A 16,069-nucleotide genomic window follows, 5' to 3' on the forward strand; every position below is an offset into this window, starting at 1 on the left:
AATGAGCACCGAAAACGGTGAACGCAGTGGACGCCCAAAAGAGATTGTTACCGAAGAAAATATTTTAAAAAATCCACAAAATAATTTTTAATGACCGTAAATTGAAATTGAATGAAATAGCACACTTTAAGATATCAACTGAACGTGTACATCATATCAATCACGAATATTTGGGTATGAGAAAACTCTGTGCAAAGTAGGTGCCGTGCGAGCTCACTTTTGATCAAAAACAGCGACGAGTTCATGATTCGGAGCAGGGTTTGAAGATGATCGTAATAAACCCGAGTTTTTGCATCGATATGTGACAATGGATGAAACACAGCTCCATTATTTCACTCGGAAGTCCAATCGACAGTAATCACAGTGGACTGCACACGATGTACCCGCCCCAAACCGTGAGAAATGGCAACAGTCGACTGGCAAATTTATGGCGTCTGTATTTTGGGATGCGCATGGAGTAATCATCATTGGCTACCTTGAAAAAAGAACGTCCATCAACAGCGACTATTACATAGCATTATTAGGCCGTTTGAAGGACCAAGTCGCCGAAAAACAGGCCGTATTTGATGGCAAGAATCCATGAATTGGGCTTCGAGTTGCTTGCTCATCCACCGTATTCTCCATATCTGGCCACCAGCGACTATTTCCGGTTCTAGATCTAATAACCCCGTTTTCCGAGTTCATCCTATGCATTCCACTCGAATAACTGTCTATTGGACTTCGGAGTAAAATGATGGAACCATGTTTCATCCACTGTCACATATAGATGCAAAAACTCGGGTTTATTACGCTTGATCATCTTCAAACACTGCTCCAAATCAAAAGAATGCTCGCTGAGAAGACATTTTCGTAGAATGAAGAGGTGATCACCTGAACTGAGGCCTATTTTGAAGCAAAGGGCAAATCGAACTACAAAAATGGTATTGAAAAGTTGGAGGGTCTCCATAATCAGTGCATCATCCTTGAAGAGAATTAATATGAATAAAAATGCCAATTTTGCCAAAGAAAAATGTATTTCACTATAGATGGCCGGGCACTTTTCAATTGACCTGTTACTTGCCTCAGTTCCCTTCATCGAATTGCCATTGAACTATCCATGTGGAATATCTTACACCGAGACTCTCTCGAACTTGGCACCGCGCGGTAGGGTAAAAGATTCCAGATCTTTCGATCTTTTCACACCTTTATCTCCTACCTAGTTGTTTCCGCTTCGGATTTTATGGAGGGCTGACGTCCTTCCGTTTCGCACGTTTCTTTCACGAGGGGGACATTGAATTGGCTCTAAGAAATTTTATATTTAATATTTGCACCTATTGAGGTGTAAATCGGATCGAATGTTATATATTCTTGAAAAGAGCTTTGAATTCTTGTTTGATAGTATATATTTTGGTATATCTATCGTATATGGGCTATATTGAATAAAGTCCTTAAACCGAGAATATTTTTATGCCGGATTTGTGACCAATCGCTATTATAGCTTTAAAAATTTTATTTATCGACGCAAAACCTCGGGTTTATTACGCTTGATCATCTTCAAACACTGATCCGAATAATCAACTCGTCGTTGTTTTAGGTCAAAAGTGAACTCGCGCGGCACCTACTTTGCGCGGAGCTTTCTCATACCCAAATACACGTTCAGTTGATATCTTTAGAGTGTCTGCTATTTCATTCAATTTCAATTTACGGTAATTCTAAATCATTTTGTGAGCTTTTTAATGTTTTCGTCGGCAGCCACCTTTTTTGGGCATCGACTGCGTTCACGGTGCTCATTTCACCACGACTAAACTTAGCATATCAATCCTTGATGGTTGATTTTCCTGGGCCAGTGTCCGGAAACTCGGCACCATGCCAAGTTTTTGTGTTTGAACTGTATTTTTTCCCTTAAAAACAATATTTTCTCAACACGCAAAATTCTTTTTATCAATTTTTTTCACAATAAAAAAAGTTGCTTTACTCAAAAGGCTATAATTCATAAACTAATTATCCGACAGCTGCCAAGTTTATACACGTATCTTTGGAGAGTTAGGGCTAACTGAAAAAGAATATGGATCTAATTCTAGTAGCGCCATCTATGTGTCAAGCCGGGGACTTTTCAATTGACCTGTTAATATGTTGAAATATTGTCCCCATAGTGATAAATATACGAATTGACTTTCTGACTTACCATTTAGAAATCTTTGAGTATAGAGGTTTTATTACCAAGAAAAAAAAGAATACATTTTTGTAGTACATTATAACTGTTAATGAAAAATATCCACACTACGACAACCAAGATCTATAAAAAGTCGTGAATTTGTGAAGGAAAGTCATCTATATCAACATTCAAGCGAAAAATTCAAGCCTTGCTCCGCATATAGTTTGCATATTATAGAGGTCTCTCGACATATTTATAAACAAATTCAACAATGTATAGTTGCAGAAAAGAGCTGAAATAGATAGTAACAGACTTCTTGCATGATAGTGTTCGTCCAGATGTCATAAGACACTCACAGTATATTCACCAGGTATAGCGCCTTCTGATTATTACTCTAAAATATTGATACAGCATGATTTGATTGACTCACTGTTTCAAACGACGGAAGAAGTGCAAAAATGGATCGACGGTCGGATCGATGCCACTCCAACATAATTTTTTATGTATTAATACATATTTTACAAAATTTTATCAATAAATAACTTTTTAATGTGATCAGAATACATGCAGGCATCTAATAGTAATATGAATGCAAAAATATAACATCCAACAGATTTTTGCGTAATCGATGTAATTTAAAAATATTTCAGTCTTTATAAATTGACCATAGATGTACTAATTCAGTGATTGATCTGATGCTAAAAAACTGTCAAAGGAATTGCCAAAATGAACAATAAAATCACTTTCGTTGATTTATGCTAACGGAGCTACAGTACCATTAATTTCTTTTAAAGACTCCTTCGTTCTTGTTTAGGAACAATGAAATCATATTAAAAACTAGTTTTAAACTTACTGATGCCACTTTAGAACCAATTGAAGTAGCGTTTACTGAAGACGAATCTAGATGGCGAGAATGTAGTTGGTTCCATAACGTCAATCCCATTTTCACGCACCCCAAACTTCCACCAACAACCATGTAGATTGGTATATTTGGTTCCCTTGGGCAGTCACGAAGAAACTGAATACCTGTAACAAAATTTTAAAATTTTAGAATACGTCTATTATAGATTTTAACAGATGATCGATATATATAAAAGTTTTATGAATGGATTTTCGGAAAATTTATCAAGATTTGCGTTTTTAAGGTTTTGATGTTGATGTACTTTGTGTATCTTTATACATCATCAGACTATGTACTCTCCATTAAAATTTGTACTGAAATGACGGCCTAATGGAATACAGCTTTGTAGTAGTAATACCAACTTATATTTACATTTAAAAAATTATGTTGTACCAACTTAGCCTTTTATTTTCTTAAGAAATATTGTTAAATTATTATTTATGTATAGAAATATATACTTTGAAAATTTAATTAGAGAATATATGAACAATATTAATAGTATTAGGGGTTTGCATATATTCTGATCATTTATTCGTTTAAATTTTTGGGAAGACTGGTACAATATATGTTAATCAAAATATCTTACATTATGTTTTACATTTCCTGTCCATCTGACCTTTGCTTCAATATAGGCACTAGTATCGGTTATCACCTCTTCATTCGAAGAGAATTTCTTTTCAGTGAGCATTCTTTTGAGATCTGAGAACAGGAAATAGTCCAGAAATTGGAGGCCAGATCTGGAGAATACGGTGGATGAGGAAGCAATTTGAAGCCCATTTCATGGAATTTTACCATCGTTTTCGGTGACTTGTGACACGGTGCATTGTCTTGGTGAAACAGCACTTTCCTATTATTCAAATGTGACCTTTTTCGGGGATTTCGTCATTCCAACGATCCAATAGCGCTATGTAATAGTCGCTTTTGATGGTACTTCCTTTTTCAAGGTAGTCAATGAAAATTATTCGATGCGCAGCTCAAAATACATACGCCACAACATTGCCAGCCAACTGTTGCGTTTTCCCACGCTTTGGAACGGGTTCATCGTATGCAATCCACTCGGATGACTGTTGATTGAACTTCGGAGTAAAATGATGGAGCCATTTTTCATCCATTGTCCCATATTGACGCAAAAACTCGGGTTTATTATGCTTGATCATCTTCAAACACTGCTCGCGATACGAAAAACGAGCTATTTCATTCAATTTCAATTTACGGTCATTTAAAATCCTTTTGTGGATTTTTCAAAAGTTTTCGTCGGCAACAACCTATTTTGGGCGTCCACTGCTTTCACCGTCTTCGCTGCTCATTTCACCACGTCTAAAATTAGTATACCAATTATTGGTGCTTCTGCGGTCTGATTTTAAGTCAATGGCATATGCACAGTTTAATGTTCGTTAATCTGAATCGAAATTATCTAGTATATACACACAATAATAACTGAATAATTTTCAAATACTTAATATTAACTGCAACATCCTGCTAATAGTCCAAATAATCACTTAGAAATATTTAGAAACACAAAGCTCAGAATACACTTCTTTTAAAGAATACAACTTACATTTCAAAATATATATTTTATTTTCCTCGTCACATTTTTATGTTAAATATTTTTTATGTGTTAATATATTCATATATTATTAATCTTTACAATGGTGAACAGAAATTCGGTAAAAATTTGGGATTAAATTGTACCCTTTATATTCCTTTGGGTTCTTTCAAAGACCTCATTCCCTGACCCCGATAAAAATAAACTAAAGCACCAGATCACTGTATTATTGGCAATTTTGTTCGATTTCAAAAAGCAGTAAATTGCCATATTAGCTCTGCCTTTGAGAACGTTGCAGTATCGAAAAATTCGTGAAACAATAGGAAACTCGATAGTTGGTTATATGAATTTTTTCGATGCTCCCTATTCGCTCAATAAAACGGGCTTTCCATAAAGTTTTTGGAATTTCATAAAAGCAGAAACCAATAACAAAGTATGCAATAATGGAATTTATTTGGTAATATTATCATGTACTATAATAGTGGGAACTGAAATAAAAGAAAGTGCTTATATGCAAAAGTATAGTTGATTTTTGTAAACATCAGAGTTTATTATAGTAGGTCAATTGAAAAGTCTCCGGCCTGACACATACATGGCGCTACTAGAATTAAATCAATATGTTTTTTAGTTAGCCCTAACACTCGAAAGATGCGTGTATAAATTTGACAAATGTCGGATCATTAGCTTACGAATTATAGCATCTTGAAGAAAAGAAAAAGAAAGTGCTGCTTCACCAAAACTATACACCGTGTCACAAGTCAGTGAAAACGATGGCAAAAATTAATGAATTGGGTTTGGAGTTGCTTCGTAATCTATCGTATTCTCCAGATCTGGCCTCCAGCGATATTTTCTGTTCTCAGGACTCAAAAGAATGCTCGCTGGAAAAAATGTTCGCCAAATGAAGAGACGATCGCCGAAACTGAGGCCTATTTGGGGCAAAGAACAAATCGTATTACAAAAAAGGTATCGAAAAATTGGAGGGTCACTATTATCAGTGTATCACCCTTGAAGAGAATTATGTTGAATAAAAAATCTAATTTTGCCAAAAAATGTAAGCTGGGGACTTTTTAATTGGCCTGTTATGCTCAATCTTAAGATATTACAGAACATATTTTGATGGAGAATATTTTACGCTACTTCTCGTTTCGTCGAACCTAGGGTATTTATTTATACACCCACAACACCCACCAGATTTTGTTCTCACAAAATACTTGCTGATATTATTAATTTTTCCAGTAACAAACTTTTTATTATCTTTTAAGTTATACAAATACTTTCTGCCGAAAGCCAAAAATTATTTTCCCGATATTTATTTAAACGAATTGACAAAAGGAAAGAGTTTTAACAGAAAACAATAATACGAATACAAAATATTCTATAGCATTCTCAGATTAAGGGCAAAAACAAACAAACAAAACAATAAACTATAGGAAGACGTCCTAATTTATAAGAGACAAGTAAATACAATTTAATTATGCTGCTTTCCACTAGAATGCTTATTTATCATCTTATGTCAGTCTGGCTGGTGGATATCTATTTAGAAACTCTAGACGAACTTATAATAGAAAGTAATTGATAATTATCGTACCCCAAAAATATATTTTCCCTTTCTGTTCTACCGAAAACAAAATAAAATGTTACTTTTTCTGTAAGAATAACCAAAAATTAAATCGTACTGTTATAAAGTGGTCTCTACTGCAATTGGTAAAGTTCAAGTTTCAGAAACCTAACAAATAAAGGAATAAAAGAGGGATCTTGGTTTTTTGTTTCTTTCCTACAATGCTTTTTGATTTATATACTTCTATAGTCTATTCGATGTTTCTTTTTACATACGTTATCGCGATGTTTAATGTATTTCCTGTCGCAATTTGTGAATTCGTTTTAGAATCAGACAATATGTTCCTTTTAATTTTATTTTGGTTAAAAAGAGACACAATGCTGTCTGATTAGTTCGAACACGTAAATGAATGAACCTCTCAAATTCGTCCGGTTGGCAGACGTATGCAAAATTTTTGAAAGCAATAGTGATAAGAGGTTTTTAGGAAAGAGGAAACGTGATTTTTAGATGTACTATAATGTTAAAATAAATTATATTCGATAACAATTTTGTTCAAAGCCAAGCTGAACTAAAACTCAGAGCTGATGGTGCAACTTTGCGACATTTTGATATCACATAACTATATGACGTATGTACGAAATAACTTTGAACAAATTATATATATTAAATACGATAAGCCATATATTTGACATCATTTTGAGAATATTTAACTCATGTGACTAGAATAAATGTGAGGTGTGGCATAGTTAAAGAAGTTTATATAATGAAAAAATGTATAGACAGAAGTGAAACCATAGACCATCGATAATTGTCATTCAGAGCTACATTTATACATTATAGCGATGCTGCTAGCTCTTCCTATTATACGATAGATTTAGAGTTATATGAAGTTTTGTCTTTTAGTTCTTGGAATCTAGCAGTATGCAAGCAACGCAATATCATATAATTAGATATATCATTAATATTGTATAAACTTTTGAGTTACTTTTTTGTGCTTTTGAAGAAAATTATAAGTTCTGAGTTAAAAAGTATTGTAAATACTAAGACCGTTAATTTAAAACATTTTTTATATTATGAAAAACAGGTTCAAAAGAAATTTGAAATTAAGAGAAATCCACAAAATAATTCCTAACCCATCCGGATTTCCAAAGACATCTCTTTTAAGTTGATGGTAAAAATAGCAAAATAACGGCCAGTTGAATCTTCCTTAAGAAATTATAGTAATCGAAATTAAGCTATAAACACATTGTGTCACTATATTAGAACTAATCGAAAATGTAATTTAAAAATATTTTGTGTACATACTATCAACATTAATTTCAAATTCATCTCAGTTCCTTTCTTTCAATCAATGTTGCTTTAATATATTAATATTTAATATATTATAACTAATATAATTATTAATATATATATAACAAATAGTGAAAGTGCTGCACAGATTCATCAAAAATAATTGAACGCCATTTATTTAAATTTTGATGTTAAATAAATAAGCTAACAGTTGAAGAGTTCATTGAAACTCTTAAAATTATCGATGTAGAAAATTTGGGGAATTTAGTTGAGAAGTCTGAACCTTAACACACTGTACTAACTGAATTTCTGTCCATTTTCTGGAAAATGTACTTAATGGTGAAAAGAAGGTTGTGAAAACGGAGTAGTTTGCAATGAAAAACATAACAAACCCGACATCACTTTTTCTCCAACTTTGTATAACATATATTAACACATTTTAGGTATAGAAAGGTTGCTTTTAAAGGCTTACGTATAGCTCCCAAATTAATTACATACAAACTAATGTAATTAATTTAGTTAATTATCCAGTACATTTTATAGATATTATTTATTAATGAATGTAAACTATATAATATTGCGTTAGATATTTCACGTATGGGGTACTGAAAAATATCCAGCTAATAATACGTTTTGAATAATTAATTATAGCTAGAGATATCGTCATAAAATATTAATATGTAATTAGGGCGATAAAAACTATTTTAAAATATATAATGTATTTATAATTTTTGTAAAAACTATAAAACGTATATAGTTATTGTATTTATTATCTCAAATTAGTATAGAAAATATTGCTAAATTGTAAGCATAATTCGGTCAAATTTTGCTGTTTATTGGTATATATTTCTTAACTTAATGCTGTTGGTGTTACTGTTTAGAGAAGATAGGGATGGTAGTACACATTTATTGGAACATTGTGTATAAATGTTTATTTCTTGAAGAATTTTAAAGTTTTATTTATTGTTTATATATATATATATATATATATATATATATATATATATATATATATATATTGAGTGATATAGACATATGTATATGAAAGGGCGAAATAAATTAAGAAAAATTAAATAAATTCAATGATTGAATGAATTATTTGTAATTTTTTATATTATGTGGATAATATATATGATTAATAACTGAAGAAATTAGAGGAAGTCCATGAATGTAAATGAAACGCTGTAAAAATAAACAATTAAAATATACTGCTTTGTGAAACTTTGTAAAATATATAAAATATGTGATCTTCAAGAGAGTTTGTCAATATATTTCTTATTCAAATTGCGTAAAATTTCCCATGGATTTCAGTCGCAGAGCATTATTATCCAGTCTTGAAGTGATTTAATGTGATATAAACAAGCTACTCGAGATTCCCCCACATACTAGACATTTTTACGAGATACAATAGCATCCGCATCAATTTTATGGGAAAAATATTTTCCTTATATATAAATATAACATTGTATAAAACGGGTATGACATTGTTTATTACATAAGATTTATTTTTAAGGAAAATATTGGTAATATTACTCGTATTAGTCATATTTTATTAATAATAATTAAGTATTGATTATTAAAATTAATTGTTTGTGATTGTTTAAAATTTGTGATTGTCCTAGGCAAGAGTTTGAAATCCGACAAATATATTTTCGTATATTTTCGAAAATAACAACAATATAGCAATATTGTTAAGCTAATAATTTAATAAAAATGATACATTAAAAAGAACAACAGATTTGTTGTCGCCTTGGTCCACTAGTTTGGTATTTCATGTTACAGAAAATGGACGTATATTGTGTTTGTGATTGTAATTGTAAGTATTTATAGACGACTTTCTCAAATTCGACAAGTAGTAAACAACCAACGTGAAGAGACAGAGTTGTAATTGTCCATAAGGTAAGAGTACAAAATCCGTCAAGAAAAATGGCCACAGTCAAGCCAGTAACTAAGCTGGGTAAGGCCGGATATCTTCTGGGATAGCCTCTAAGTTTATCACTGGCCAGTCTGTAGGCCTAATGCAGAGGACCGTAATTCGAACCCGACGTTAAGCAGTAGGTCCAGTTCATATATAAAGCGTGGTTAGTAAAATGGAGATTTTAAAATAAAAAACACAGGCGATTATTCGCGAAATGAAACTATAAAAATCAAATTTTATCAAATTTTCATACATTAAATTTTATTTCGTTTCAGTTTTGCACTATATCTAAATATAACTTTGATATTCTTCAAGAAAATAAACCTTTATAAACAATGTTCCAATACATGTGTAGTACCATTCCTATCTTCTCTAAACATTAACACCAGAAACATTAAGTTAAGAAATATATACCAATAAAGCAGCAAATTTTCACCAAGTTATGCTTACAATTTAGCAATATTTTAATAAACTTAAACATGAATAAAACAAGTATAAATTTATTTATAAATAACTAATTCGAGATAATAAATACAATAACTATATACGTTTTATAGTTTTTACAAAAATTATAAATATATTATATATTTTAAAATAGTTTTTATCGCCCCAATTATATATTAATATTTTATGACGATATCTCCAACTATAATTAATTATTCAAAACGTATTATTAGCTGGATATTTTTCAGTACCCCATACGTGAAATATCTAACGCAATATTATATAGTTTACATTCATTAATAAATAACATCTATAAAATGTACTGGATAATTAACTAAATTAATTACATTAGTTTGTAAGTAATTTGGGAGCTATACGTAAGTCTAAAGCAACCTTTTTATACCTAAAATGTGTTAATATATGTTATACAAAGTTGGAGAAAAAGTGATGTCGGGTTTTTTATGTTTTTCATTGCAAACTATTCCGTTTTCACAATCTTCTTTTCACCATTAAGAACATTTTCCAGAAAGTGGACAGAATTTCAGTTAGTATAGTGTGGTTAGGTCCAGACTCCTCAACTAAATTCCCCAATTTTTCTACATCGATAATTTTAAGAGTTTCAATGAACTCTTCAACTGTTGGCTTGTTTATTTAACATCAAAATTTAAATAAATGGCGTTCACTTATTTTTGATGAATCTGTGCAGCACTTTCACCATTTGGAAGTCATTATTTGGAGTACGATTGCTTGAATATTTATTGTAAAGTTGATGCACGTTTTATATCTATTTTTTCACATTTAAGACGAGAGGGCCCTGTTATATCGATATTTTTCCTGCCATATGCAGTTCTGTAATTCATATGAATCAAAAAGGACAAGTCGGAACTAAGCACGTAATGACTGCTCATGACGAACTAAATACAAGGCTTAGAAAGACCACCGCACATTTAACTCGCTGGAGCGTAATTGGCGTCCAATGAAAATAACACATTACGCGCTAGAGTGTTATTGAGAGCGTACATATTATTCAGAACGTTTGGAAAAACAATTATTCATGGATCATATCGTAACAGGAGTATCTCAAATTATTTTAAAAATTGCAGCAATTTTCTTTTCCTTATATTTAAAAGTTTACCTTTTATTACTGTTGCAACAATTCTCGATAGTCACAACAAATTATGGCGAAAAGTTTTCGATATTCCGTACAGTTGCAGCCCGTATGCCATCTTACGAATCGCGAGCAAATTAAAGCCACCCAAAAAAACATCTTGTTTACCAAGCTTTGGGAATATACAATTCAAACTTAGCTTGCCTAACAAGCAATCCTACGCTCTTGAATATATTTTCAGGAAGTTCGTAAACAACTCTAATCAGCTGATATAAGAAGCTTAAAATAACCCTTAATAAAGTCAGTCAACTTTTAACAAAGCATTTGACTAGAGCACCATAAATCAGAAACTACTATTGGTTAATTAAAAAGATGTAAAGTTACTCTAGGAATATGTAGCGGTCGTATTAAATTAAAATTTATAATTTAATTTACGAATTGTTGAATAGAAGGGTTTTATTTAGTTTCAGAGTTATGCTATCTTCTACCTGTCAAATGTCATTGGATAATGGATTTCAGCAGCGTTTATTAACTGAAGGTAGGAGACGATTCACAATTGCCCTATTACATCTTCAGGATGGGAGCTCTGACACTGATGCTCTTTAAATCAAGGGTCATTTGAAAAGTGTCCGGCCTACCATAGTAAAACACATTTTTTTGACAAAATTAGTTTTTTTTTATTCAACATAATTCCCTTCTAGGGTGATACACTGATTATAGCGACGCTCCAACTTTTTGTAGTACGATTTGTTCTTTGCTTCAAAATGGGCCTCAGTTTCGGCGATCACATCTTCATTCGATGAAAATTTCTTCCCTGCGAGCATTTTTTTGCGATATAAGAACAGGAAATAATCGCTGGGGGCCACATATCGAGGTTGCGGTGGATGAGGATGCAATTCTTGGATTTTTGCCATCGTTTTCACGCTATGTAATAGTGGCTGTTGATGGCCCTTCCTTTTTCAAGGTAGTTAATGAAAATTATTCCACTGTCGACTGGATTGTCGATTGGATTTCGGAGTGATATGATGGAGTCGCAAAAACTCTGGTTTATTACGCTTGACCATCTTCAAACACTGCTTCGAATCATCAACTCATCGTATTTTTTGGTAAAAAGTGAGCTCGCGCGGTACCTACTTTACAAAGAGCTTTCTTATACCCAAAGATTCGTCAATGATATAATGTACACGTTCATTTGATATATTTAGAGTATCTGCTATTTCATTCAGTTTCAATTTACGGTAATTCAAAATCGTTCTTTGATTTTTTTAAATGTTTTTTCGGTAACAACCTCTTTTGGGCGTCTACTGCGTTCACCGTCTTCGGTGCTGATTTCAACACGTCTAAACCTAGCATACCAATCCTTGATGGTTGATTTTCCTGCGGCTGTGTCAGTAAACTCGGCATCAAGCCACGTTTTTGCTTCAACTGTATTTTTCTCTTCAAAAAACAATATTTTATCAATACATGAAATTCCTTTTAATCCATTTTTTCGCAGTAACAAAAGTTACTTCACTCAAAATGCTATAATGCACAAACTAATAATCCGACAGCTGTCAAATTTATACACGCATCTGTGGAGTGTTAAGGCTAACTAAAACATATGGATTCAGTTATAGTAGCACCATCTGTGGGGCAGCCCGGGGATAATTCAATTGACCTGTTATAAAATTGACGATATTATATTTCTTTGATTAATTTATATCGTTTAGTATTTTGTTATGTTGGATTGCGATATTCTAACACCATACGTTTATATAACGTGAGTTCACTGTTTATTGAACGGGCTATATTGTTATATGTAGTTTGAAAATAACTCTAGTGTTTTACTACACCCCTTGTATCAATTTTATCAAGATTTTTTCATCAAGGACTATATAAAAACATTAATATTATCTACATGTCTACAAAACCACAACACCAAAAAAAAAGAACAATTCATCGTCGAATATATACTACCCAATTCAATTATCGGAACACTCATTAACTAACCGAATAAACAAATGTTCTCTGTCGCTACAAAATAAATCAGGCACCGTTTTAATGAAATTTTGCACCTCACGCAAATACGTTTTAATTTAATAGAGTAGATTGCATATGAGACCGAATGAACCAACCCGACCAATTCACAACTCGAACGTAAATGAATGTTCTCTGTTTAATTTGTATTGCAGCGGACTAATTCTGGCGCGTTTATTTTCAAGACCGGTTTTTCGATTTTTGAAACCAACACATTTTCGGTTGATTACGATAATTCGTTAGCTTTATTTTCGATCTTAATTTAATATGATTTTTGGCACTATTTGATAGCTAGAATAATAACCACCACTGTTAGATTTATTGTAATTTATACCAGTTAGTGCCTCACTGTAGTAATAACAAATGATATATTTAAAATTACACAACGTGGGACAAAAATACCGCTACCATTTTGAATGCCAATAACTTTGCTCAAAGAAAAGACAAGTAAGTTTCGTTTTCATAAAAAGTTTATTTGGACATTTTTTTCCGTTGTGATTGAAAAATAATATCGGCTAATAATGACAGCGACTCGCTATGCAACTTTCAGCCCTTTTTAAAGGATTTTTCATTACATCCTGCAACATCTGAGGTTGAAATTCTTCAATTTCGTGACAAACATTGTCTTTAAAATGTTGAACGATTTGGGGCTTATTCACATAAGCTTTTGATTTTTAAAAACCTCTTAAGAAAAAGTTAGGCGCTGCTAAATCCAGAGATCTGTGTGACTATGTTAAATTGCCATTTCGCGACATTAGTCGTCGTGAAAAAACGTCATAATTGAAATTTTCAACGAGCGGTGCGTGCTGTGACCTCATCTTGCTGAAATCATATATCCTCTAGTCTTTGTTCTTTCATTTCTAACACAAGAAAATTTCGATTCATGTCTTGGTACCGTTCAGCAGTAACACTAACTGCAACACCTTCGTTAATACAATAAAAATAGGGACCAATAAAGTTTCCAGCATGAATTCCACACCATACAGTTGTTTTTAGTGGATGCAATAATGCTTCATGAATGTATTGAGGATTCTGTGGCTAAGAGTAACTACCATGAAAAAATTAACCATAACTTGGTTGGTTTTGACAGTAGTTTGAAAATCAGCCTTTAAAGAATTTGGAGCAACCATGAGTTATTGTTATGGACAATGCACCATATCATAGTACACTGGTGGAGAAGATCCCAGCAAGTGCATCAACAAAGGCTGCAAGTTAGGAATGGCTTAAAGTACATAAAATAAGTTTTGAAGAAGCCATGTTAAAGAAACTATTTCAGATTATTACTCGGTAAATACACTGACAATTACCCAGACAGGGTGATAAATGAGGAAACAATTAAAGGCCAGTATATAATTAATACACTTTAACTGTAGGAAATTGGATTATAGGGTGTAAAAGCTTTATGTGCATGTGTGTTATTGCTCAGAATATACATGAACGTTTAGTTAAAGTGTATGAGAAGAGAAATAATAATAACTGTTTTGCACATATGGCAAATACATTACGGAGAATGCAGTGATTAAATCTAGTTTTATCAAGAAATCTGTATACAGGTAGTAACAGAACAAACTAAGGAAAAATACAGTAACATCAAAATGAATTTACAAGGAAAGATTGCAACGAAAAAGGTAAAAGGTAAATATGCTCTCTAATAAAAGTAAATATTCAGATATACAAAGATTAGATACTCAGATTAGGCCTTTGGGTGATACCAGTACATACAACAACGCGTCTAGAATTCTACATATACAAGTGTGAAAAAAAGTTCAATGTAAATATAATAAAACAACACTAACCTATAAATTATTGTGGCTGTATAATTATTTGTAGTTTCAAGTTTGATTCGGTAATATATGCATTAGATGTATAATAATGTTAAAATAAATTATATGAGATAACATTTACATTACATTAACATTACATTGGTACGGCAATAATGCGTCATCAATTCAATTGAGATGACGTGGGTTCACTGCTGTTTTGAATATACTATATATACTGACTTAGACTGAATATCTAGCCAATTACTAGTACATTTCTTGTACTCCAGTTTAAGTTCTTCACATCTTTTCTTAACATGTGACAACCCACCTGGGTTCAACATACACTGCTGCTGATCTATATATACTGGTTAATGATTGATTCTTTTGTTGATGAAATCAATATGCATTGATATATTTTGATACGGCATTTTTCTATCCCGTATGGCATTTCGGCAGTAGCTGCTTGTAACTTTTTGCTTGATTCAGTGTTGTTACCTTCAATGGCTAGGATAGCGTTATCTGCAATTGCATCATTGAATGTAGGCAAGTCCCAAGTATGCGACACATAACAAATTAGTGCCAATAGACTTCCTTGTGACACGCCTATATTTTCGTCAAGTCGAAATAGGCATCTTCTTGTTTGAATCTGAAGAATCGGTCAACTATATATATGCTTTAACATTTTTGAATATTGTATACATTTTAGTACTATGCTTTTCAGTTGTTATATCCACTGGCTATGATTAAAATGTCATTTGCAAATCTAACAACATCATTTATGTTACATGTAGGCAACTCCAGAATATACCGCAGATAAAAAACTGGTCCCAATTCTTTCCAGTCCTAGTTAGACAAGTACCTTCTTGTTTGACTCCGAAGTATGCATCAGGTTTTGGTCAGGGAGAAGCCTTTTAATCTTATGCTTTATACCCTCATGCCAAAAATTATCGAAAGATTGAACAATATTTAAAAATAGTGAAAGACAAATTTAATTTTCTTCTAGTGATTTTTCTATGATATTGGTGATCCTTCGAATCTGATCAGTCTTGAAATGATGTAACGTGAAACCATATTGATGATCCGAAATAAAATGATCTTCCTTACAATTGATTTTATACTTTTCGAATGAAAATATCTAAATAATGATAATATATATATATATATATATATATATATATATATATATATATATATATATATATCACTACATAGTATAAAACAAATTCGCCTTTTCTGTCCCTATATCCCTATGTGCGCTTAAATCTTTAAAACTACGCAACGGATTTTGATGCGGTTTTTTTCAATAGATAGAGTGATTAAGAGGAAGGTTTATATGTATAATACGTGCATAATATACTAAGGCAACATTGCTAATTTTAGAGGTTTCTAAC

The 16,069-nt window shown here is 32.1% G+C and overlaps 1 protein-coding gene across 1 annotated transcript in view; it reads right to left on the reverse strand.

Moving 5' to 3' along the window:
• The window catches only part of LOC143190875 (uncharacterized), a 103,105-nt gene that overhangs the window by 9,012 nt on the left and 78,024 nt on the right, over nucleotides 1–16,069 (reverse strand). The window contains exon 10 of the mRNA XM_076395447.1: nucleotides 2,988–3,160. Within this exon, the coding sequence (XP_076251562.1) occupies nucleotides 2,988–3,160 (173 nt within the window). The remainder of the gene's footprint in view (nucleotides 1–2,987; nucleotides 3,161–16,069) is intronic.

Source organism: Rhynchophorus ferrugineus, unplaced genomic scaffold, assembly GCF_030347505.1.
Source record: "Rhynchophorus ferrugineus isolate W39M unplaced genomic scaffold, kcgeb_rfMv2 rfM2, whole genome shotgun sequence".
Taxonomy (NCBI): domain Eukaryota; kingdom Metazoa; phylum Arthropoda; class Insecta; order Coleoptera; family Curculionidae; genus Rhynchophorus; species Rhynchophorus ferrugineus.